Genomic DNA, 26727 nt, shown 5'->3' on the forward strand with positions numbered 1-26727 from the left:
GACAGGGGCTGAGGTGGGGACAGGGGCTGAGGTGGGGACAGGGGCTGAGGTGGGGACAGGGGCTGAGGTGGGGACAGGGGCTGAGGTGGGGACAGGGGCTGAGGAGGGGACAGGGGCTGAGGAGGGGACAGGGGCTGAGGAGGGGGGACAGGGGCTGAGGAGGGGACAGGGGCTGAGGAGGGGACAGGGGCTGAGGAGGGGACAGGGGCTGAGGAGGGGACAGGGGCTGAGGAGGGGACAGGGGCTGAGGAGGGGACAGGGGCTGAGGAGGGGACAGGGGCTGAGGAGGGGACAGGGGCTGAGGTGGGGACAGGGGCTGAGGAGGGGACAGGGGCTGAGGAGGGGACAGGGGCTGAGGAGGGGACAGGGGCTGAGGAGGGGACAGGGGCTGAGGTGGGGACAGGGGCTGAGGAGGGGACAGGGGCTGAGGTGGGGACAGGGGCTGAGGAGGGGAATAAAAAAAAAACACTAAAGTGTATTTCCCCGCTCCCTGAGTCTTACCTTAGGCCAGGGAGGGGTGGGCAGCAGCCAACAGGAGCAGCATACACCAGCAGCAGCCAGTGAAGTCGGCCAGCCTCTCCTGATGATGTCAGGAGGAGGGGCCGTGACTTCCTCTGCTCTTCTCCCAGACTCCCCAGCGGTCCTGTGAGAAGAGCAGTGGAAGTCACGCCCCCTCCTCCTGACATCATCAGGAGAGGCCGGCCGACTCCACTGACTGCAGGCTGCAGGGAGAGTGAGGCAAGGTGAAAAATCTGAGTCCTCAGCCAGAGGCAGGGGATTCAGATTTTTCCTTTTTTTGCTGGATGTGGGCAGCCCTGGCCCCTGGGTTTAGGGCGGCCTGGGGGGCAATTGCCTCCCTGCCCCCCTTCCCAGCCCGCCCCTGTTGGGCCGCATTCCTTTTTAGCTTCTCCCGCCCGCACGGCTGCTGCAATGGGAAACTACATTACCCATGCGGCTTTGCGGCAAAGCTCCCGAAACGCGGAAGTGCCGCGAATCATGTGATAAACTTTCTTCACTTTTTATTAAACTTTCTCACCCTCGTTTTTAATCAAAATCCACTAGAAATGTCTAATCATACTATTTATTATCCTCAGTAAAGCTAGTAATGCTTATTTGAATATGTTAAAACTTACTTCACTCTGATTGGCCGGATTTTTTGGCGCCAATCTTTAAATTAACTGTGTCCATATATAACACCATTTGCCAGGTATTGTATTGTATTCCATTTGATCAAGTCTGTAGACGAAACGCATTATGGAAATTTTATCATGTGTATTTTTTGAATTAAAATTTTTTTGGTCATTTGTTTGTGCCAATTATGCTTTTTTCATATACACATTTTTTACTTTACCCTGGCTTTTTATTATATTTTACAATTTTTATTTTAGTTCTAATACCCCTGGAAGCTGCCTGCAGCCCAAGAAATCCTAGGTGGGGATCATTCCACCAATGCTGACATCAAAGAGCAGTTGGTCTGCTCTGTACTTATAAGTACGATTTTAATTAATTTCCACTAAGAAAGTTAAATAGAGAGCACTATTTGTGGTCTCTTTTATCTCCTCTTTTTTGAGTTTTGGACACCACTGACTGAGAGGCACTCACCACATATCCCATAAGTGGGGATTATACCGCTGTATGCGTTTTACCCTAGAGCTGGATTTTATTTAATTTGAGCTATACATATTGCACTATTGGTTGTTCTTCTCTTTTATCTTCCATATTATCCTGAAGACCTTGTTCCCGTATTCAACACTCTAGGACGACAGTGAGAACATTTAGGTTGGACTTTCTTTTATACTTGCTTCCATTACTGGAATTGGACATTGTTTATCCAAATTGCACGCTCCATCTCCTGCTCCCCGTTTTACTTCAAGGAAGCAATGGGACTGCAAGGAACTTCACTCAGAATTGTGCTCTTGCAATCCCTTATTAATACACTAGTGTTGTGCATGTCTCAGACTAGGATTTAATTTTATTAAGTATTAAACTAGAATAGTCCACAATTCACAAAAGTAGAACCAACTTCTGAATGAAAAGAAAAAATAAAGAAATAATGAAACACAGAACACGTTTTTGTAAGTTGCATAGTTTCTGAATATTTAATAACTTTAAATCTTTCTATCCAACATATGAACATCCATTAAATAAAAAAATTCTCAGAAGCAATTTCATAAGGTTTAATTTACAAGAAAAAATCATGGTGCACAAAAATTTTACAAAAATAGTTTTCATTGTTCTCTTTTTTCTTTTTTTTTTTTTTACCCCCATTCACCAAAAATTGTCCATTTGTACAAACACACAATTTGTATTGAAAAGGAAAAAAAATAATCCCACACCGTAAGCCATAAATTCTTCAATTCTGCAGGAAAGGATTGTATAAATATAGTCTTATATTACAGAATATTGCAACTCTTCAGGTAAATGACTATTTAGAACGTGTCAAATGTCCTGAAAAGTTAATTGTGTTAATTACTTTACAAAAATATTTTTTTTTAAATCTTTTTTTTTTTCCCCCAGATACCACCAGACCTTTGTTGATAAGACTGTGTAACAAACAGGAATTTGTAGGATACATACTGCTTGACATACCATTTTACATTGGGCTGCCTAGCTATCATATCGAGAACACATTATTGCTAATTTCACAATTATTTCTCTTAAATATTCGGTCAGATTAATTTAAAAAAAAAAAAAACCAACCACTGTGTACCATTTCTAAGCAAATTTAAAGAAAAGGCACGTGACCTATAAATGTATGATTTGGGAAAATTAACTTTTTCAGAAGACCGCAAATGAGTGGCACAAATTCTAACTAATAACAAACAAGATATTGCTAATATGTATAGAGCATGCAATGGGAAATTGGATTACTTTTAGAACAAACGTGAAAACCAAAGGCTTCAGAAAAAAAATAGAAAAAGCAGTACTTGTAATGTAAATGATGAGCAGAGCAGAACTGTTCCATTACACAAATTAGCCTACATTACAGTATTTCACATGGGGAGGTTGTTGGCGATAAGCTTTAATCTTTTTCTGAAATGAGTTAGCCAGATCAGCACACGATTTAGGTATAATTTTACAAAATACATATTTCAAAGGACTGCAACTCCATTTTCATTATGAGGAATCAGCAACGGTTTGGTAGGAAACTTTCAGCAAAAATAATAATTATTAAAAAATAAATTAAAAAAATAGAATAAGTAGGTTATAAATATTACACATAATGCTCAGCGATATTTAAAGGCAAATTTTCTGAAAAGTAGCAGTAACATGCAACAAAAAAAAAAAAAAAATTATTATTCACTGGATTATTCACTGAAGGGAGAATTCAAGGTCAGCTCAAAGTGAATTTCACATTTTAGGTCACACCAGCTGAGAGGAAAAATTATCTTATTTGGGTTTTAGTTTAGCTAGTCTGACCTTAAGTTTGAAATTATCTTAATTCTCACTTTAGTGTATATGACATCCTGATCTCTACTTTGTTCTGGCATTGGCCTGCTGTTCGTTATCACAAAATACGGAAGCTCGTCAAACTCAGGTTAACGGAATCATTGAAGTATATTAAACGCCGCGTTTTTTTCTGCTTTTACAGAAATGTATTGTGGATGGTTCGTTCAAATCAAATGCCTTTTAATCTACACCGAGGCAAATTGACAATACACGATTTCCCTGTGGATTCTTATTAATTTAAATATGTGAATTAAAAGGGATTTGATATTGACAAACCATGTGAATTTTTTTTTGTACAAGTCTAATAAAAAAAAAATAAAGTGACATTCTAGGCCAGTGTTTATCAGTAGTAAAGGCACACTAACTGTTTATGAATTTTAATATTCTGTTCCAATGGTCTCACAAAGGTTGGTGTGCGCTGAGAACTGCTTTGGGAAACGCTGTTGTAAGCTACATCCAACTACCTTTTATTAATGCATTCAATAAACAAATGTATTGAATTAAAATGTTCAACAATAATAAATGGTCTAGCAGATCTAGAAGTGAATATAACATTGCAACCAATTGTAGCTCTCAAATGGTTTCCAATGGCAGCAAGGGAATTGTAGTTTGACATCAATTATATCTTGTAGTACTGCATCAAAAACATTTTTTCAAAAATCCAGGATGAGGAGGGAGGGCTGATGAATAAATAATACAGAGATTATGAATACTATCATTTAAGGAAAATAAAAATGAAAACCATTAATCTACAAATAGTATAAGCAGTATATTGGTGCCTGGAGTTCCCCTTTAAGAAGATCTTTTTAGATACATTCCCATTTAACTTTGTTAATCTCATGGATCTAGATTTGTCTATGACCAGTCTAACAGTTTTTGGGCTTAAAAATAAATATTTTAAAAGATTAACGAATAATAATCTTTAGAGGTGTCTTCAAGCTTTTAATTTAGGAGTTTAATAATCTTGTGTCTGTTTGTAAAATAACTCAGCTGAGGTCACATTTAATAGAGGTTTTATTTTCCACATGGTGTAGGCGTGCAGTAAAACGTGTATCAGGGGAACAATGAAGTCTTTTTAGGTTAAATATGGAAGTCAGTTTACACAAATTGCTTTTTACTACTGAATTCCGGGAATTGAAAAGGCAATTTGATGGTATTCCTGTTTTTTACATCCTCAGCGGTAAAATAAATCAGGTTTCATTTTACAGTCTGCAGAGAAATACTAGATTAAGAATATACTACAATGATCATTATAGTTTGTGATTATTATGTATTTGAAAAATAAAGAAACTCTAGTCAAGAAAAAGATACGTCTCTTCTGTTTGTACTATTTTAGTTCACAGGGTCCTGCTGCATGTTTAAAATTGTAATACCCCATAATTATTCCCTCAATAACTGGCTTCCACGTCAATATAGCTTATATTGAATATAGCTTGATATATAGACACACAAGCAGGTGGCCCCAGGTAGGACCCATACATACAAACCGTTGTTTTTGTGGCACTGTCTTTTACACCAGAATTCAAATGGTGTGGCCTTTGCATGTTTAGTCGTCACATGGTGCTTGGAACCATTAGACTTATGCAAAAATTCACGTGGAGCAGTTTGTCTAAATCAGATTCATTTTATTCTTCTCCTGAACGAATCGCTCAATCTAGGATTTACTGTGGAGTTTTCATTCATTTTATAAGACAACTGGTACATCCTGGATGGATCGATTTGTTCGGGCTGAGATTAAAAGGGATTGATTCTGAAGAACATCTCCAGACAAATTTTAGCCCATGCCAAGTATCCATGAAGGAGCACTTCCTTGGTGGAATTATTCCAATGCACTCTTTTAGTATTTAATGTACTCTGCGGGCAAAATAAAAAGTTTCCTTGTGCCATGTACATTGAGCGGCTGGCATTCAGGGATAGTTTTACCATAGTTTATCTTGTCCGCTTCATGCATAAAATACTGGAAGAATATGTAAACATAACCTCATTGAGGAAGGGCACTTTTATGAATAGCCTTATGTTATATTCTGTTGAATTCAAAACTCCACTTGCCATTTTGTGTGCCCACAACCCTGGCATCAACAGGGGTATTTTGGTATGGCACAGTTTCTTATTAGAATCTCATTGCGATGAATAGATTTGTAGCAACATTATCTGGCAAACACATGTATGGATTTCTGACTAGTTGTTTCAATTTCTCTTTCTAGAATTACATCAAGAAGCTAAGATGTCGAGGGGAATGTTTAAGCTCATCAACTTTCAAGAACAATACGTTAATGACCAGCATTGTATTCTGAGAAGTGAAAACCACTAAAAAGCTATATACATGGGATCAATGCTAGAGAGAGAATATGGAACAATCAAATAATTGAAGGTACTCTACATAAAGAGAGCAGTGTACACATTTACATGGATTCCATCTATTACACATGTTTGAAGTCAAGGGCTGTAACTTTCAGAACATGTTGTATATGTTGATCAGTTTGGTAATATTACAAGTTTCCAAAATGCCCCTCTTTGGCACACAAATGTCTTGGTAACCATTTTCCATCGCCAAGTCTTACCAGAAAAATAATATTTCAACTAAATTTGAAACTGTAAGAAAAGACAAATGCCAGAACATAAGTATATACAGAACAGAATGTATAATTAAAAAAAAAAAAAAGAATAAATATGTTAATTGCTTTAGCCCTACTTAAACGAATATAGAAGACAACTCTTTAACAAAACAATTTTGAAGGTATTAATTTAAGCAAACCTTCGATTATGAGTATTACAGCAAATCATAGATCTTAAAAGTCCCTGGGCTGAGTGTATAATGCTAAAGGTGTAGTATTTGGGGCCTTACAGGAGATACACAATCTATCATGTTATTGTTAGACTCCCTTGTCCAGACATCGAGATGCTTGGCAAGTTGGACCAAAGAACTTGAGATTTTCACTTACTTGAAACAAACTTAAATTAACATATATTAGCAAGCCTGGTGTGATTAATATTTAACAGCTTCAGGCAGCAGTCATTAAATATTCTACATACATAACGGTATGATGTAGCGCAAGGGACTCCAGATGTCTAAATTCAGGATTTAAAACATACATAGAATTATTGAAGACATTTGTATTTGTCAAGGAATGAACACAAAAAAATTAAACATTTTAGGTAAAAATACCAGAGCTGGAACATGAACATTTCAGCCTTCTCATTATCAGATCATAGAATACCAGAACCTGCTTTTTCTCAGCTTTTTTTTTTTTTTTTTTACTACAAATCCTATGGTCCTCGGCCAGTGTCAGACCGTGTGGGAGTCATGGAATTTGCAGACGTAAAGAATGTCAGTTTTCCTAATTAGTGCTCAGAGAAACAGGCAAAGCAGTTTTTATAGTTTGTGATACCAGTATTGGCCAGCAGAGGGATCCACGAGAACCACATTTGAAACATGGCGAAATCCATTCTTTGCTGTGCTCACATACTCATTAAAGATTAAGAGATTTTGGAATAGATTATTTCTCAGAATCGGAAAGACAAGCCTGCTTTTACAAAAGCACTCCAGCGTATATGGTGTAACTATGACAGTCAACAATTTAACCCTTTATTTCCCAAAATGTTGGACGATTTTCGCTCATAAACGCTGTTAAACTGCAGTCTCAGAGGAGACAATACCTACAATAAAAATGGATCCAAATGAACAAAAAACATACATATTGGCTGATCTTAATGTATTTAAAATCCTGCTAATTATTTTCACCAGATACGACATAGTTAAGAATTTTTGTTTCCGTGTGTTTCATTCTGCTGATAAACCGCTTTGAATTTATTGAACATTTACTTTATTTTTGAATTACGATAAATAGGGATCCTTTATGGAAAAGTAATTTCTAACATCTCTGTCCAGATCGATCTTTATCTATGTTGACATAGTCAGACCCATGAAAAATTGTTTTAATACAGGATATAGGTATTCTTGCTATTCTACCCGTACATTGTTTTGATGCCGGGGTCTATGTATTTGAATACAAACATGTAGCGGGTATCCTTGGAGTAAGGTTTTTGGATACATTTTGTTTTGATGTTATATGTTCTCTCATGTAGTTAAACAGCAGCTGTACTTCAATGCCAAGCAAGACTTTCTAATAATGCAGAAACGTGCCTTCTGAATCTCATTAACATTACTGATCATCCCAACTGGGAAATCCCTCTGCCAAAGCTGGCAGACTAACTTATTAGTGTAGGAGACATGACCTTGGTTCTCTACTTGGATTACAATCCTGTGTACAAACTCTGATGTACTATCTAGCACTGAATTGCTGTAAAATGCTCTACGAGTTTCCAGTCAAGAGAAGCAATTCATTTTGTGAACTGAGGCTTTGACTGCATCGCCACAACTTGGCTAACTTGTGGTGGCTGGCTTCTCTCAAAAGCACTCGTGAGCAGTTTGCATCGAGGTTCGTCAGCTGTGAAGATTAGGCGGCCAAAGCTTTGACAGGCAGGCAAAATAAAACAAGAAACTAAGATAAAAGAGCAGAATGGAGAACTGATAGGCACTGTAAGTTAAACACAACTCCCCCTCCCCACCCCCCTCAAAAAACTAAACAAAAAAAACACCTCAAGGATTTGAGGTCCTTATAGTGCCAGGGGTGTGAGTAACACTGCTCAAACCTCTTGCACCAAACAATATACATTTCCTTGGTATTACTCAAATGTACAGGCTAGATCCAAAATCTGACGATTATCGCAACACCTGGATGGTCTGGGTATGGGTTGTTTTAAAAAAAAAAAAAAAATCAAACAAAAGGTCTGTGGCAAAAAATCAATGTTGCCATTTTTGAGGATGTGTCATAATTGTCATCAAAGGGCACTCTGTTGCTTAATGAACGCAGTTCTCTCACTATGAGTATCAAACTCCTCGACTTCAGACTCTGAGAAGCCTTCTTCCTGCCACATGTCAGATGGAATTCCTTTGTAGGAGATAATTCCACTGTCCAGAGTGTACAACTTCTTTCTCCCCAGGATAACCCCAGAGCGCACCTGGAGGAACAAAAAGACGCCTACAAAAACCACCACGATTACAACACAACTCAGGGTGGCCACAACTAGTGGCAAGTTTGATGTTGTAGGTACTACTTCTTGAGGCCATTCTTTTAAAGGTGGAGATTCCCGGCTCATCTGAGACTGATGAGAGCAGGACATGTCCAGAGTATTGTAGTGTGAATGTGCCGGGCACGTAAGGCAGTCATTAAGTGTGGTGCCTTTACAGGTGGCACAGGAAGCATGGCACGCTACGCAGACATTGGCCAAGAGAGGTTCTATACTGTTTTCAAGCTTGTAGTGAATATTCTGAATGCTGGCTGTAAACCCAGGTGGACAGGTCTTCATGCAGGTCTTCTGATGCAAGATAAATCCTTCATCGCATACTGCAAGAAAGGAAGGACTGATTAGCACTTTCTGCAAACAAGCAGTATAAGAAGACTAAGCAGATGTTAAATATTAAAACACAATATCAGTCAAATTGTAGATTTTGGAGTTCAAACTTCCAACTTTTCTCAGAATTGATTTGTATGTGTTTCTCTGAGGAACCTTTACAGTAAATTCCCAAATAATATAACCATGTAGGAAACTTACAGCTGTATTTTATATGGCACGTTTATGGGTTCATCAAAAGAAACCAAAATCCTGTTTTATTACGATTTTACACATGTAGAGTTGTTTCAACTGATTGTGAACAGAAGTGTCACCTGTCCAGGAACCTGCAGCTCTCTAGGACTGTTAAATTACAACTATAACGGTTTGGCTCAGGAGTTTGTAGCTACAGCTGGAAATATGTCTACTGCCCAGATGTGCGTACAGAGGCATTCCCCCAGAAAAAAAAAAAGAGAAAAAAAAACCAACCAAACACCATAGGGAGAGCTCGGAATCTAAGAATGACAGAGAAAGCAAAACAGAGGAGATGCTGACCAACTGCAACAAAACAATGTAGACACATTGATGGAATGGGAGAACAGAGAGTAACAAAATATGGATCCGTATCAATTGCAAAATGAAAAAAATAAAAACAAAAAGACATACATCTTATTTTTCTCTTGTTTTCTCAGTCACTACCCCATTTCCATCTTTCCTACTTCATTCGGCTTTTTTTTTTTACTGTTTGAGTATATCCGAACACGGGAGAGTCTCAGGGGTATGATCTCCAGGATGAATTAAATTGGTTCTTAATTTTATTGCCAATTTTGGTTTTGAAACGTATTATATGGAAATACAATAACATTTAGTGTCCATCTGACATTCTGTCAAGCTACCCTTAAAATATAGCTTTATCTCAGCAATTAAAAGAATAATAATGTACTATAACCATCATGATGTCATTGTTAATACATACAAAATACAACAAATTGACAGAGGGGGACTGGATAACAAGAAAAAAAAAGAAATCCGGATGTATTTGGCACCTGTTGGCCCTTTTGCAACAGCTCCAGAAAGTGCCAAAAGGCATGAAATGCATGGCTTATATTTACTCGGAGCTGGAAACAAGCAGAAGTCCATTGTTTGTTCCAACAATGTTTCAAAGGTCACTTGGAGAAAGAACTCGTTAGAATGTTAAACTAACAGAACTTTAATTTCATCTACATGATCGCTACAGTGGGGGGGGGGGGGGGGGGGTAATCAAAGTGGTCTAAAAGTGGTTGAAAGTTGCTGGATTCTTCCTGCGGGTTTCTATGCTGACTGAAACACTTTAGGAACTTTGCACCGCTATTCAGAACGCACTGCCTTAGTAAAAGTCCAAAGTGTACTAAAATGGAGACAGGATAATAGCAACTCCAATTACTTGTCCTCTCTGTGGAGCCTATGATATTCTCTGAAAGCTAGCCAACTGTGCACAGGAGCAGGGCAGGTTAGGTGAGTTTTTTTTGGATAGCAGCTGATGCTCAACACTACTCACTCAAAATGGCAGCACAGGTAAGGGAAACGAAGAAGATATGAGAAGAAAAGTATTGTCCAAAATACAAAAACTGGGGAATGGGGAACTTTTCAAAAATATCACGATTGTTTTCCTGTAAGACAGGTTGCGATTGTAAACGAATAGACAATGGCGTGTAACTGGCCAAGAAGAGAAATCGGAAAGATTCAGAAGTACAAACCATAAACCCCCCTTCAAACCTAGTGTGTGTGCAGGCCATCTGTTATCAGTGTTTAAAGGGTTTTGCATATTTCCACAGCTGTAGTTAGTGAAGGATTTAATACATTCCACTAGAGAGGGAGAGATTGATTCTCTCCAGCAGACGTTGGATGGAATGCGGCGAACGATGCTAGAGTGGGTTCCTCAGGACTGCGCAGTGAGCGGAATGAGGGCACAGTAATACCCTAATATGGACACAAACAAGAAAATACCTGCCAAAATAGAACATTAAACTGTACACCAATATGTGGAGCACCATCGCTTTATCTGACCTAGTCTGCAGCAAACTGTTTAATTAGTGGAAATAGAGCCCTCATTTACTTCTTAATTAGATTTGAGTATCTCATTAGCACAAGGTGGATGAGGCCTCATTGGTGATATGAAAGCCCTTCATTTGGAAGTAATCTATTATGGATTTTCTCCGGAGAAATAGCTGTAATCTGCTGCCACGCTGATGGAAAACAAGAATTACTCTTTTAACCGGTTCTCGCACAGAATCTCATCAATTCTCCGAGAACGTGTGCGACGACATAACGGTACTACTTGTCATGAGATCAAACTTTCAAGGGAGATTAAGGCACTTTGCGGGCCACTGTCAAGCAAATTATAGAGAAAGGAACGGGGAAAAAAAATATTATGTTTATAGAAACAAAGCCAAACACGGAGGATAAAAACAGAGATACTGATTGTGGCAGGTAGAACAGCTTCCTGAAATGGAAAAGGTCAATTATGTTGCATTCCATGTTTACTGGAAACATATTATGATGCTGTAGAACAGTCTAAAGTGCTTTATAATAGAGGTGCAAATGAACATTAAACATCTGAATCCAGATTCTGGGCACATTGCGACTAATTTGAGAGAAACTACAAATTCAAAGATAATAAATTACTATTTGTAAGATAATCTGTATGTGTAACCATTTAACTTCCAGCACAGCAGCACATGTCCACACAGAAAAGAATGAGAGAGAGAGTGGCACTTGTGAACATGTATAGTAAAAGCATGTCAAGTCGTTTGTGGCTCAGAGAGGGGAATAACTTACCAACGCAGGACTGGGTAGACGCTACCGATTTGCATCCACCGCTGTCAATCTGGTTCGATGGGCTTGGAGCTTCCGATGCTGTTCCATATAAGACCAGTATAAACTGGGTGAGCGTCCCTAAGGAACCAAGAACAACAAGCTTAAAATCACGTCAAGCATCATATTTCATGACTGGCCTTAAGTACAATGATACATTAAAAACAGAACTATTTTTATTGATAGCAGTAAAAAGACACAATAAATAGGTTACAAAAAAACAAATACACAGTACAAAATGTTTTCTAATGTGCGGGAGGCAAATACAAAATTGAGTGCAGAGAGCTCTAGTATGGTTGAATTTGTAAATCCCAAACAGAGTCCAGACAGGGTCCGCCCTACTTGAGTAAATAAAGGGAATGGGTGTTTGCTGGTTCTTTAGTAAACAGACTCAAGCTAACATGTCAGAGTGTACACGCGGCATCTATGGGGACTCTGGAAACCCAGTTAGTTTCTAGATTTCACGTTTTCCAAACACAAAGCTAGATATAAAAGGGATGACACCTAATAAAATAGCAACAATATCACACAATCACAGAAACACAAAACCGCTTCTACCTCCGTATTGCTAGGTCATTAAGTAGCTTGCCTTTAAAATAGGCAGAAATGCACTCGAAAGTGTGGCTATAAGGGGTGCTGAAAGGCAGTATGCCAGATAGATAGCCTTTGGTCACACAAAACAACATACATTTAAGGCTGTTTCAAATTAAAAAAAAAAAACAAGAAAGAAAAGTTATTCTTAAAACCATAATTAAAGCTTACATGCATTAGCACAAGGATGTGATTTTATGCTAAGTAATAGCTCATAGCCGGAGGGCCAAGACTTTACAATTTATTTTATGGTTTCCTGTCAACCTGTGGGATCTTTAAACCTAGATTTCTCAAAGTGTGCTGGCTAAAGACTTCAAGCCCAGAGCAATACATCACAAATCGAAAACTGCACTCTCAGCATTTTTGCCAATTCAGACAAAATTAACCTACATCTCAAGATGACCACGGCTGCTTTCAGAGGATTGTGTGGGAGGTGAACTTAAAGGAACACTGTAGGCACTATAACAATTTCATCGCATTTAAGTTTTTATGGTGCTTTAAATATTTCCTTCCTCTTCTTATCCTCCAACGCCATCTATTTCAATTGTTAGAAGGCTTGATTCAGCCATGCCCCCAAGCCCTCTGAATCAGACATCCCGACTCTCATACTGTGATGTCAGCGTGCAGCATCGCGTCATGGCTTCTCATAGACAATGAATGCTCTTTGATTGAAACACAGAGAAACCTCTACTGTGCTCATGGGATAAATTCAGCACTGCCATGGAACGTTTGTATGGGTTTGAAGATTGGCTAGGTTGCTTTCTTTAGCATTTACCATCTAAGGTTTGTGCATTATTTTATCTATATAATGATAAAAAAAAAAAATGGGTCAACTTGCCGAAATGCTCTAGGTGTTAAGAATGTGTCCTCTTTTCTGATGTTACAGAAAGTTTAGATTGTAATAGACATTTTAACTTTTATACATTAATCTTAAAACACCCCCCTGATTTTTTATGAGACACCCAATTCTGTTACCTTAGTGGAGCTAAACTCAAGAGGCAACAATTGGTCAGAGTTGCAGTAAGAAGTCTGTGATTGGACAGCTACCTACAGTCTGTGCTTGGTTAGAAGGGGAGGGCTTGGAAAAGACAACAGACATGTAATCAGCAGCTTTTTATAAACTTTTTTTAGATACTGATCAATGAAAAAATGCTAAATTAAAATGCGTGCATAGTTTTATCTGAAGTATATCTCCCAAACAGAGATTTGTATTTGTACTTGGGCAGTGGAGTGTTCCATTAAACAAGAACTCTAAAAATGGGGGAGGGGGAGGAGGGGAATTCAGAAACATTAAAATTTGGTTTCTATGGCAATTGCTAAACTTTTGGAATATTCCACCCTCAGGTTTAATTTTCATAAAAAAAACAAAAAAAACCCACAATGACTTTTCAAGTCTTCCAAGTTCTTTAGAAAATGCTTAATCCCTTGACTGCACACGCTTCACAGATGCACATATCAGACAGTTCCCGTCTAACGGAGAGGCCATAAGAAGGAAAGCATTTAGTCTGCATGTTACGCGTGATAAATCTGAACAGCACAGCTGTAACCATTCTATATATCTATAATGGTAAACACGTGCTTTAAGTTAGGAAAATACATGTTATTTTGGTATAATGCTCTCAAGACGTTTTTCTTTCTGTATCGCCAAAACAGATACAGCAAGCTTTTTTTTAGATACAGATCAATGAAAAAATGCTAAATTAAAATGCGTGCATCAAAGCTACAGGGAGGGAGCGATCCCACTCAGTCACATATAGCAATTAGATGATATGGTGATGGTAACGAAGAATTATATCATCAATTTACCATCATATGTCCACACGAGAACCACTGTTATAGAGAGAATAAGGCTTTTATTTTCCAAGGTCTGTGTGTTTCACTTTTACTAAAGAATAGAATATTAGAGGTCAATGGGCGTCACTAAAAATGTAGCCTTGCTGGGCCAAGCAGGTAATGATTCAATATAACTGGATGACACAAAGGCTAAAGGGTTGAAAAACATGCCATAGATTAGAGATGACATTGTTGAATATGTTGGAAGAGCGCATCATTGTCGTAGTTAATGTATAAAACCGCATATAGCTTGGTAGCACGGAATAGAAGTACAGTCATGCTAAGGAATTTGTGAATTGAATACAGTGGGCCTTTGTCAGTATAGTGTCAGCAGGTTTGTAAAAGGTTGAGTGAGTTTTTTAGGTTCTGCAGAACAGCTTATCAACTGCTTCCCCTCCTCCCCCCACTCTAAAAATAATGAAGTAAAGAAGAAAAAAAAATGACCATAGTATTGCCATGGTAAAAAAAAAATTAACTTTGTTTGAACAAACACAGGTGACGTGGTATGAAAGGATTGTGTAAAGAGAGTCTGCCGGAGTTAACAAGTTAGTCCACGAGTGCTCTTGGCAGCATGAAATGCAGAAATTCTTTGTCCCTGCAGCTAACCAGAAAATAGAACTCAAAACAGATTTGAAATAAAAACATTTAAAAAAATATGTCCGTATGTATCTACAGGTAACATGGCACAAGCATTGTGCTGGTTTAAAAGACAAACTGAAACTATAGGTTAAACATCGCTGCCTGTCAAGTCAAGAGCACGAAGGGGTGTGCAGTGATCTATTTTACTAATCAAAATGGTGCTCACCTTCATTTGTATTGTAAATAAGAGTTTTATTTAACAAGAAAATATAAACACGCAGATAGAAAACCTGAAATAGCAGAATTAAGGAGAAATCCCAATGCAAGGACTTCACTTTGAAATTCAGGAGCATTGGATGTTATGCAATAAAGACTAGTAGCTTGAGAGAAGAAGCCATAAGATATCAGAGCAGGATTTTGTTTTGCTGGGTGAACTCAACCTTTTCTTTCAAATGGTAACATTCTTATACAAATATGGAACGATCTATTGTGACGGACAGAAGAGGGTGATGGGGCTGACAATGAATGAATTCTTAAAAGCAAACATTGTGTTTCCAAAAGGTACTTGCGACCTCGATGCTGCAATGTTGGAGAAGCCATCATCACATTATTATTTGCTTGAAAGTTCAACACACACACACACTTACTTCAAGGAGAATGATGCCATAACTGTATATTAACTACAGGTTGAGGTGTATTCACTAAATACAGTTGTGGTGTTTTTTATCTGGAAAAATCCTCCAGCTCCAATGTAGTCACAGCTTGGCTACATTTAGTCTACATTTTGCAATTACAATTCAATACAGCACTGTGTTTCGTGAACATATCCCAATTTTCCTGAAATCATGCGACTTATTTCCCCATATAGATCAAAGCAAAACGTGATATAATGTACAGTGCTAAATGGTGCAGTCTCCATGGAAACATGCCTCAGCATTTTCCCCAAGAATTTCACCTTTGTTACGTTGGGAAATATCGCCTTACAATGTATGCAGTTCCTCTGAAAGCACAACATTAAACTTCTTAAATTTCCAAAAGGAAACCAGTTAGCGCATCTCTGTTGGCTACAGCATTAATGAGAAGTAGCATCTCAGCATTTTAGTACAAACACACGGAAGGTACAGAAAAAATTAATCCCTCGTGTACATATGCAGAACCACAGAACCTGTCACCAACAATCGTCTTATTCAGGTGTGACGTGGCATCCAGGGCTTTGCAGCTGAATACTAAGCAGCTAATTGAATGACCCATCTGAACCTCCGCGATAACAACCTGCAGCCTCTTCTCCCCATTCTCCGCTCCTCTCTTGGTTCCACGTGCTGGGCTAGCTAATATAACAAACCAAATCAAGTGTTTTCAATCCTTCACACGGCTGACAAAATGTACTAAGATGCCTCCCCTCTTATCTTTGTCAGGTTATGTCGCCTGCATACACAAATATCACCTAGGCAGGCTGAGGAAATGATTACCATGGGGATCGAGACAGATATATTCTACATTAACCTACTGTACAGTTCTAAAGAATACGGCAGCAACGTATAAATAAACAATATGGACTTCAGATACGTAGTGGTCTATGTATGCTGATACAGGAAGGCTCTTTATATCAAAAGGAGAAACAAACACAATACATTCCAAACTCTCTGGGCTGGTTCAATAAATAAGGTAAATGTACCTGGAATTCAGGCAACATCTCCAGAGTGAGATGTAAAATATTTGTGTGCCATGTTTACTTGCCAAGGAATGTTAATACTACCATACACAGGATCCGTTTTGTCATTTACATAGACCTAAAACGGTACAAACAGATGCAGTTTCTTGGCGTGATGCGAATGTTAATGTCTTGTGGCCACTATGTTGATTCTTGATTGTATTAGCCTCAGTAAAGCAGTTGTAATAATACAGGAACCAGAGCCAGGAATGTAGAATTTCAATTTATCACAAAAAATGTGCCGTGCTGAATGAAATGGACTTTGCATCCAAAATAGGTTTCAGAGGATGAGATGAGAAAATGAGGATTGCGAGGTAGGTGACCAACCCCCAAACAGCATAATACATATCCTCCTCTGCCAATATTTATAGACATGAGCACTGCGGCCAGCTTTTCAGATTTCCACTATAATAAAAAATAAAACTTGATACAGTGATACCAACTACACCCTGTTAATAATCAGGTTATCACTGATCCACTGCAGGCTCTGTATAGTCCAACAATAAATTGGGAGAGGGTGAGAGAAAATCAATGAGACAGAACTGTAAAAGTGTGCTTCTCAAGCAAGTCCTCAGGAGCCACCAGCTGACTGGGATTTAGAGATTACGCTTATTTGTTCCAGTGAGGTTATCTAAAATACCAGGATTGACCGAGGCACTGACACACAGCTACTAATAAGAACACTATGGCAAGGGGCATGGGCTGATCAGATTATGGGTGAGGATGAACAAACAAGTACAACGTGAGAAGGAAAAAAAACAAACAGACAAAAAAAACCTTACAGCAATTGTACGTTAAAACAAACAATGCAGACAAAGACTAGTGGAATAGCGGCATTGTACTTAACCGTCTCTTCAGATGAATTAAGAAAATGCAAGTAAATCTGCCGATTACTAAGAGACATTAGGGGATATTTATAAACATTAATAACAATGGTCATTAGTGTGTAAAATAAAGAATACAATTACAGAATATATAAACCAATGGAACATAATAGAAAATACCAAAGTGCTTTAAACCTCATTACCAAGTGAGATTAAACTGGAATGACGTGACGTGTGGACAGACAAGTATAATGTAATAAGATCCATGTTTAATGTATTTTGGGCATATGTTTACAAATCATTGGCACCTCATCAACCTCGTTTAATCTGGTTTAGATGGCACCCATGCCAGACAGTGACCATTTATACACCAGGTCAGACAAATCTCACATAATTATCTTTATGCATAACCATCTCAGTGTAAATGCCTTTTTTGCTTGTATTTTCTTATGTGGTGCAGCCTATTCATGCATTGGATATTCAGTTGTTAGAAAACCATTTTCACAAATACTTTGCAAACCAAAGTGTCTGCATGTTTCTGGCTACGGTTAATGGGAGATGTATTGTTTAGCATTTGGAATGCTCATGTTGAATAGGTTCAGGGATATTTTACTGGCGATTATGTTGCAAATCAAATGAAAGGTGAAACTAAAATTTAATTAAAAAATGCCAACTGGAAAACATGAATGGCTTAATGTGGTGTTTTATTAAACTAACAATGTACATTAAACATGGGGTTTACATTAGGTACTGTGTGCAGACAGCAATGTTTGGCTCACAGACCGAGATCTGGTTCCAATAAAGGCCTTGGATCACACATATGTTGCAGCTAATGCAAGGGCGCAGAGTGGATGCTGTAAAGGAGCTATTTAAGACTTTAATAACAAGAAAAACACAGGTTTTAATGAATAACAATTATGCTGGTTTCCTTGAACATTTTAACCCTGGTAATTGATGCCATTACAATCTGGTCCCTAAAGATCTAATACCCGTCGGTCCCTAAAGATGGAATGCCAGCTTGGAATGTTGAGCTTACTTCGCATCGTGTGCTCTATTCAGCCCTGCAGTTGTTTTAGTTGATACTTCCATTATGGAAAAGAGTGCTCAAAGAACAGCTTGTTATGATGACAAAGTGGGATTAGTACTTCAGAGTTCAAGTAAGTTTACATTCTATAAAATATCTAACAGGTTTCATGTGCTGTTTTTTTCCCTTTTTAGTGGCAAATAAGGGTACCCCTAAAATATGTAGCGTGTAAATGATTAAAATGTTTCTTTGCCCATACACGTGATCGGTAGAACTTACCAAAGTTGTTATTTTCACTGGTGTTTTCAATTTCCAGTACCCAATCCCCTGCTGGATCTTCGTCCCAGGAATGTGTGGTCATAAAAGCCCAGTCATTGAATCCATCAGCTGAATAATCATGAGGTCTTCAGAAGGAAGGGGAGAAATGAGTACCATTAAATTGGGTAATAGTAACAACCCCTGGATGTTGTGCTAAGGTAACATGCCCAGGAAAAGGGCTCTCTCAATGTACCTTTCCTGGTTAAATACTTTATAATTACTACTACTATTAAATGAAAAGCAATTGGTTAAAGTAATAGAAAACTAAAGAATGTTTTATTTTGTTTTTTTAAACCGTGCATAACAATGAAACAATGGAATCAGAAACAATGTAATTTCATCAGTTAGAATTTTTTACATGATGTTAGAATTCTCAAAGAAGTCTTGCCTAAAACATATCAAAGGGGCTATAGTGTCTTAAAGTTATTTTACATTAAGGCAGTGGTTCTCAAACCAGTCCTCATGGCCCACCAACAGTGCAGGCACTGGCGTATATACCGCGATCGCAGGGGGTCGCAGCTGCGACCGGTCCAGTCACTCCAGGGTGCACGGCCGCTCTGCGGACCTCTGTGACCGGGCCCCCGCCATTATCTTTTGTGGCCCCGGCCCGCGCGGCAAACCACTGGGGCCGCCGTCCAAGGGGTCCATCGGACGCGCGACCGGGCCCCCTGTGATTACATCACACAGAGCTGGGAGGAAGTGACTGCATGTCACTCCTCCCAGCTAACACTGAGAGCGCGCGGGAGGAAGACCAGGGAGTCAGAGTGGGAACTCTGACTCCCATCCACCTGAGCCACCACTGGACCCCAGTCACCCTCCTGTACCTAAAAGGTAAGAAACAGGAGGGTGACAATTATTGTGTGTATGTGTATGTGTGTCTATGTGTACCTGTCTGTATGTGTGTGTGTGTGTGTCTGTCTATATGTGTGTGTGCGCGCGTCTGTTTGTTTGTATGTGTCTTTGTATGTATGTGTCTTGTATGTGTCTGTGCGTCGGTCTGTATGTTTGTATGTATGTCGGTGTGTGTGTGTGTGTCACTGTCGGGGGGGGGGGGACGAGGAGGGGAATAGGGAGGAGGGGGGTCCATGGATCAGTTTCGCACCGGGGCCCCATGGTTTGTGTGTACGCCACTGAGTGCATGTATTGCCCTGTTTTATTCCAATGGAGATACTAACAAAACCTGGACTGTTGGTTGGTCTTGAGGACTGATTTGAGAAACGCTGCATTAAGGGAAGGATATGTGGTCTGGTATGTGCTCCCCCAGCTGTTGCAATAGGAACTGCAGCCAGTGTGATATACTGACCGACTGCGGTCTCTCCCCCCCCTCCCTCGTCTGTGTGCCCTGCCATGGAACTGAAGAGGTCACCAGAAAAGCATACGTGTCACCATTAGCTTTCTCTCATCAATGTGAGGAACATCACTTATAACAGCAAAGCGAGAATGTTCTCTCTTTGAAATATACACTTATTAGCATAGTGTACATAAGCTGCAAGTCCAGTTAGTGCTTTTACTGTTTTCTTTTGTTGGCTATATGTGTTCCCAGAGTGCGACAGATCAAATAACACTAGCAAAACTGGCAATAAGGTAGTGACAATTAAAAGGAAAAAAATCCTGCTCAGTACATTGAATAATATACAGAAATTATATTAATTAAACTGTGTTCTAGAAAAAGGAAGGGGGAGGGAGGGCTGGAGAGAAAAGAGCTTTCCAAAAATGGACACATGCATGACCCTGTGGGGAAACCGAACCAATTCACAGCCATCCTTCCCTCACAGCATTACCGTGGAAGCCATGTTACAATTATTCAAATGGATGGGGGACATCCCAGTATTCCCAGCTGTGGCTAGTTGGAAAAATTGCAAAACTCCACACTGCAGGACTGGTTACATGAGAGTTAATGGACATATGCCACAGGTCAGAAGATTGTTTCTACAGAATTAAGAGGCAGAGTCAAATTCCAGGTGAGGAGTCTGGAGCCTCACCATCTTAAAACTTCACCAGCCGCCACCGACAACGGCACAACAGGCAAGATAATCAACAGCATGTCTGGTCATTACGATTCGTTATTGCCAAATTGCCTTTCACACTGGCTATCTATATTTTACATTGATAGAGGGTCCTCAGATTTATAGCACCACATCTAACACATGTCGGTGTTGCCATGCATTACAGGGAATTTGTGGATCCCTGCACCTCAATCACACCTTGATCTAAGTGGAGTGTATAGATACTGTCCACGCCACAGCCTGCATGTCTCGTTTTATAGCATTAGAATATGTTATGTATAATATTACAGCTTTTTATTTTACTGCTTCTTGTTACAGGGGTCCTCAAACTGAGATTACTATAAATATATAGCAAGTTTTATGATAAGGCTATGTATCTGTATGCACATATGTCTGTCTACAATAAAACGATTTGGGGAGAAACAAAAAGTTTAAAATCTATTGTCTGTCTGTCTGTGTATTTCCCTGAAATATTGTATCACTCCTACCTGGCTACTAAAAATGCCACATTACAACAGACAGTTACATTGTCTCTTCGTGTCTCTGTGCAGTAATTATCTGTGTCCTTAATGTTACACTACAAACTTAAATGGAAAAATGGCAAACACTGAATTCTTTATTATCAAGGTCGCAAACACTTCGTTACCTAGGGCCTTGTGTATCATTATATATATATATATATATATATATATATATATATATATATATATATATATATATATATATATATATATATATATATATATATATATATATATATATATATATATATATATATCTATATCAGGAGCAATTTGAATCTTTCTTGAATAACATAGAATACATAGTATAAAAGGAAATCTACTATCTGCCGTTATATTAGTCAATTTTGGGCTTTACCGAAATAAAGCAAAGCATTCTAATGTATTTGTTTGTACAGAGATTACATTTTTTACATGTTTGAATGAAAGTTTTTTTAGTCAATTACTATTTGATTTACTGTGATACTCAAAGTTTGTGAATGCCCCGCTTTTTTTTTTTTTTAAAACATGGATTAACATTAACACAGAGAAAGAAAAAAGGTTGTGCAATTTGCAATTACACCTCTATGGCTGCTTAATATGCTATACTGAAGGCTCATAGCTTCAAGAACCCAGAAATAAACCTTATCTTGTAAGAGGATTAATGGGCAGAGAGCAGAGAATCAGACTGCTCTTGGATGATTAGTCACATGAAACCAGATCGCTGTGTTGATAGAATGAAGCCAAGAGAGAAAAGAGAACTACCTTGGTGCCAGCAAAGTAGAGCGGGTACCCATTGGGCTGGTCAGATAGATAGTAAGGTCTCCTCTCCGGTTGTAGGATAACGTGAGTCTGGCTTGGACGTGTTCCAGAGCACTGATATAGTTGGACATCCCACTACAGGGTTCCACTTTACGTCTGACTTCCAAACGCCTCCCAATGTCCCTGGAAAAAAAAATAAAAAAAGCAAAAATAAAAGTTAGAAATCAGAGATTCTAAATGGCAATTTCTAGCACATGCACACATTTTAATCAATTATTCCTCAAGATGTCAGAAAGTAACAAACTGAACACTGTTTTGAGAAGTACACATTGGCTATAAACACACACTAATAATTATATAATAGAAGATGCAATGGTTACTTAAAGCACAACTGTCCCTTCTCAGAAAGAGATCGTTTCTCATTGCCTCAGCCCAGTAAACGCCATTGCAGTACTCCCTGCAGAGAGGAGTGAAGAGGTCAAGAACAAAAACACACTTGACTCTGCAGCATTTCTGTATCCAGGGCAACATCATTGCCCCCTGATGCTTCTGGCACTCCTGCCTGATTGGGGATTTGCAAAGAAATGTGGTTTGAATACATGTGCTCTTTAGCATTGCTTTCTTAGTGCTGTATGGGGTCACAAATAAGCTGTGTAGCATGACCTAGCTGTGACAAAACAGCCAGGAATACAATGTAAAAAAAATATATATATATATATATATATATATATATATAATAAATACACAAGATCCAGCGCACTCTCCTATCTACTAAACAGCAACTTCAATGTTGACAGATTTAAGCATGTTTAGGTGAGTGCAACCATCCCCCCATGTTTCCTATATATATATATATATCAATTAATAAAATAAATATGATGTCCACCCCAAAAAAACAAACCGTACAACATTTTCTTTCAGTAATAGATTTCTTTTAAAAAGTAAACTGTGTAGGATTGTGCTATCGCTTTGTACAAGAAGCTCAGATGTGACAGTTGTTCCTTAAGTACAGGATATATTCAAGTGTATGACATTGAACAAGTAAGCAAAATAGAGACACTACATTTGAACTGTAAAATTGTTTAGCATTTTTATTTTGTGATAAATAAAAGCTAATTTTAGAAAAACTAATTTTAAAACCTTAAATATAGATCAAGACTTATCGGTTTAATTAAATAAAGCAGCACTTTGGCAATATGTTTAACCCCTTAAGGACATATGACATGTGTGACATGTCATGATTCCCTTTTATTCCAGAAGTTTGGTCCTTAAGGGATTAAATAACGGGTAAATGAATGAAAGAGAAGATTTAATAGATCTCCGGTAGCATTCAGTCTGGTAAGCCGACACATCGCAACATTCTAACAGCTAGCCTGCTAGGTGTATAAAGGTGTTAAATGTGAAAAGCTAATTAATGAAAGAAACGGATGGGTTAACTTGCGGGACTGCAATTTCCACTATCCCTCGCGAATTCTAGTACCATTTACTTTGTATCCGTGTTCAAACCCAGAACTGACAGGTCAACAGGACAAGGAGAGGGTGTCACAAATACTTTGACTGTATATTGGACGTCCATGTATGTACATGTCAGATGACAGCTATCACTGAAGACATCTGCAGTGGCATATGGGATATAAAAATAAAGAAGATACAGAAACCAGCCAGTTCAGACCTACCCACAAGCAGCCAGAGACACAGAGTTGCAGCAATTCATTTACACGGACACTGTTGGATAGAAGCCTCATTGAGCTTCTGGCTCTGACCCAGTGAGGTGTAAATGGTTTGTGTGTCTAAATCCCGCAAAGAGCCAAATTCAGGGAATGCAGTGTCTGTTCTCTGGACTGACTGAGCATTCATGTGTCAGTGAAGAATAACGTTCATAAGAACATCAGGGGCTGTATCCTTTTACACGTGTCCTGTGCCAATGATACTGGGGAAAAGCCCTGTATGTATTCAGTTCACGAAACACCAGAAGAATAACGTCTTGTCAAGGTGTTTAGAGCAGTTTAGTTCACCACTTGTTCCTTGGCTGGGATAGGAATTAATATGTCCTTTACTGAAATACTGGCAAAGGGGACATAACCATTGTTAGCTAATGGTGGTTCCTGAAAAAGGATAACTAGCAGAAAATATTGGGGGTCCTGTTTGACATTATAACTGGCCTTTTAATATTTTTATTTTATTAATAAAATATTTTTTATTAATATAAATTGCGTATGCACACAACAGATTCTTTTTAAACGTACCAGGGAAATGCTAAATAATTTGAGCATTTTAAACTATGGATTTTGCTAAATATTTACATCTGTGAGACTTTAAGCCTGTCAATGATCTTTGACTGTTCCATATTTGAGACAACTCAATGCACAAATACCTTCAGATTGAACATGTTAAGTGGTTAAAAACCATGGTCATGGTGCTATGCAAGATCTTAATAATAAAATAAGTGATTAAAAAAAAAAAAATAGTAAAATTTGAACATGTTAAACAGATTTTAAAATAGTAAATCTATTGGTCTCGCATACATGGGTGATCTAGTTCCTCCTGCAGTATTAAAGTGCTCGTCTGAATGGGAAAAATGTCTTGAATATTTCAAGTAATAACCATTTCATATTCATAATGTCCCAAAATTCTTCCAAATTACCTCCTAATAGTGGTAGGAAATACATGCTGCTGTCTGGACATAGAAAATTGATTTCAAAGTACATAGCCTTGAAAAAAGCTTCGACAAATTATTTACTCCTTTCTTTTACACCATTAATAAACATGAACAGAAGCTTTAATTATGTGTCGGCTTATGCTTACAGTCTCATTTCATAAGGTGTATTCAGATCTGTGCATTCATTATGGCGTAGCTGTCAGAAATGACGGCTGATGTGAAACGATGGTGGAAACTCTGCCTTTTGGCAAAGATTGCAGTTTACTCAAGACTGGCAGGGTTATTCACGGAATGAAGAGCAATTTTTTTAGGCCACAACTGATGTATTAGAAATTGCAACACAGTCAAAATACAGCTTCTTATTACGATTCTATCTTTATGAAATGCTCAAAGTGACAGAGCCGCTTTAATGAATACTCTCCACCTCAGTAGGAATACAGTGAACCACACAATATCACACAGACTGAGCTGATTGAAGAATCACAGGTCACTCAGAAAGAATAAGGCTTCTGTGTGGCAGGGCCTAATGGGGATTTTTTGTTTGTTTTTGGTTTTATTAACACCAATGTGCTGCCATCTCAGGCAACAGAGGCATTCAATAGAAATTTGTGGTTACAGGAAAGATTCCATATGCACACGATGAACTAGTTTTATCGGTTTGCAAATGCATCTTTTGGCACATCTTAACTTAATTAAAAATGGCTACATGTAAATCCAAACACCAGAACAAAATGTATTTGTGAATAGGCTATAGCACATTGGGAATAGAAGAATGTTAACAATGGGAGCAATCAAGAAAGATCCAGGGAGATAAGCATGCAGGAATCTGCGAGACATTTTTGGAAAGATTAATTCCATGTGGGTCACATCCTTTTACTGAAAGGGAACCAGGAGATGGCCTCTTATGATCAGAAGGAGACCAAGCTATAACCCTTACTGGTAAGTAGAAGAAAAAACATTAGACCCTACTGGTCTGTAGAGGCCAAGCCATAACACCTAGTGGTCTGAAGGGGACCAAGCTATAATCCCTACTAGTAAGTACAGGAAAAAGAATTAGACCCTACTGGTCTGTAGGGGTCATGCCATAACACCTAGTGGTCTGAAGGGGACCAAGCAAAAACACCTTGTCTAAAAGGCACCTGTTAAAAGGTCTAATTTACAAATGTCTCCCTGGATATCGAGCTGTTTTACAATAGTAAGGTGATCTTGAAAAGTGAGTAGAAAAGGGACATGTTCTGCCCCTTCAGCGTTTCCTATAGTATGACTGATATACTTCACAAACTGCTCTAAAACAAGTGGTTAGTTGTAAAGCTTACAGTGGAATGCCACATTAAGTAACAAACATTCCAAATGAGTTTGGCTGCAAAAAGGCTCAAAGGAACCGAGTCTGCAATCTCCATATGCACTCAAATCACAGTGCCTCAATTATGTTCAGTCACCCAAAGTCTAGGACGACACCAACAGATACTTATTCAGCACTAAAAGCTTAAGTGTTTATAGCGGCGTTTACTCCTATAAACCTTTCTTCCCCAGCTGACCAATTCGCATTACTCACTTGCGATCTGTGAGAATGTCAATGACGCATTTCCTCTGTGGTTCGACGGTGGTCCAGTTTTTAGCAAGACTCACCATGGCTCCGGCATCGAGTAGACCATAGCCATATGAATGGCTCACTGTAAACACAATGCAAACTTTGTTAGAAGGGGTAAACTAAATTAAAAAAAGAGGTTTATACATTTACAGAAATAGCTCATAGATGTAAAATGTAAACTGATAAATATAACATGGCATTCAGGATCCATTTTCATATTTATTTCTATATAGTCATTAATTTACTGTTACATGCGTGGTCAGTTTTGCCTTCTTTGAAAATAAAACTGTTGTCCTTTTTGAACATATGCAAAGGAAGTAAACAGAAGGGATACAGAAGGATGAAGGAAAAGGAATATGGGGCAACAGAGGCTGCTAAGAAAACAGAACAATAGACGCAAGGATAGAATGGTAAGCAATAACAATTAGAACATTTTATTTATTTACTACATGGGGAATTGAAAAACAAATGTCAAAAGAATTACATATTTTGGGACAAAACTGCAAACCTGGAAAATTAGAGTTGTAGAATTCCCTTATCAATTGTCCACAATAACCATATACTGAAAAGTTATTTATTAAACTTGGAATTATAGTGAACAGAATCGATTGGCATAACTTAGGATACAATAG

General features: G+C 38.5%; 1 protein-coding gene across 1 annotated transcript in view; it reads right to left on the reverse strand.

Annotated features, from left to right (window-relative positions):
• Window positions 1-5767: 5767 nt before the first annotated feature.
• Window positions 5768-26727, reverse strand: part of FURIN (furin, paired basic amino acid cleaving enzyme) — a 160513-nt gene continuing 139553 nt past the window's right edge. The window contains exons 12-16 of the mRNA XM_063448934.1: window positions 26060-26177; window positions 21849-22028; window positions 18539-18663; window positions 11662-11778; window positions 5768-8858 (exon numbers count right to left, since the gene is read on the reverse strand). Coding sequence (XP_063305004.1) covers window positions 8293-8858; window positions 11662-11778; window positions 18539-18663; window positions 21849-22028; window positions 26060-26177 — 1106 coding nt within the window. The 3' untranslated portion in view covers window positions 5768-8292. The remainder of the gene's footprint in view (window positions 8859-11661; window positions 11779-18538; window positions 18664-21848; window positions 22029-26059; window positions 26178-26727) is intronic.

Source organism: Pelobates fuscus, chromosome 3, assembly GCF_036172605.1.
Source record: "Pelobates fuscus isolate aPelFus1 chromosome 3, aPelFus1.pri, whole genome shotgun sequence".
Lineage (NCBI taxonomy): Eukaryota > Metazoa > Chordata > Amphibia > Anura > Pelobatidae > Pelobates > Pelobates fuscus.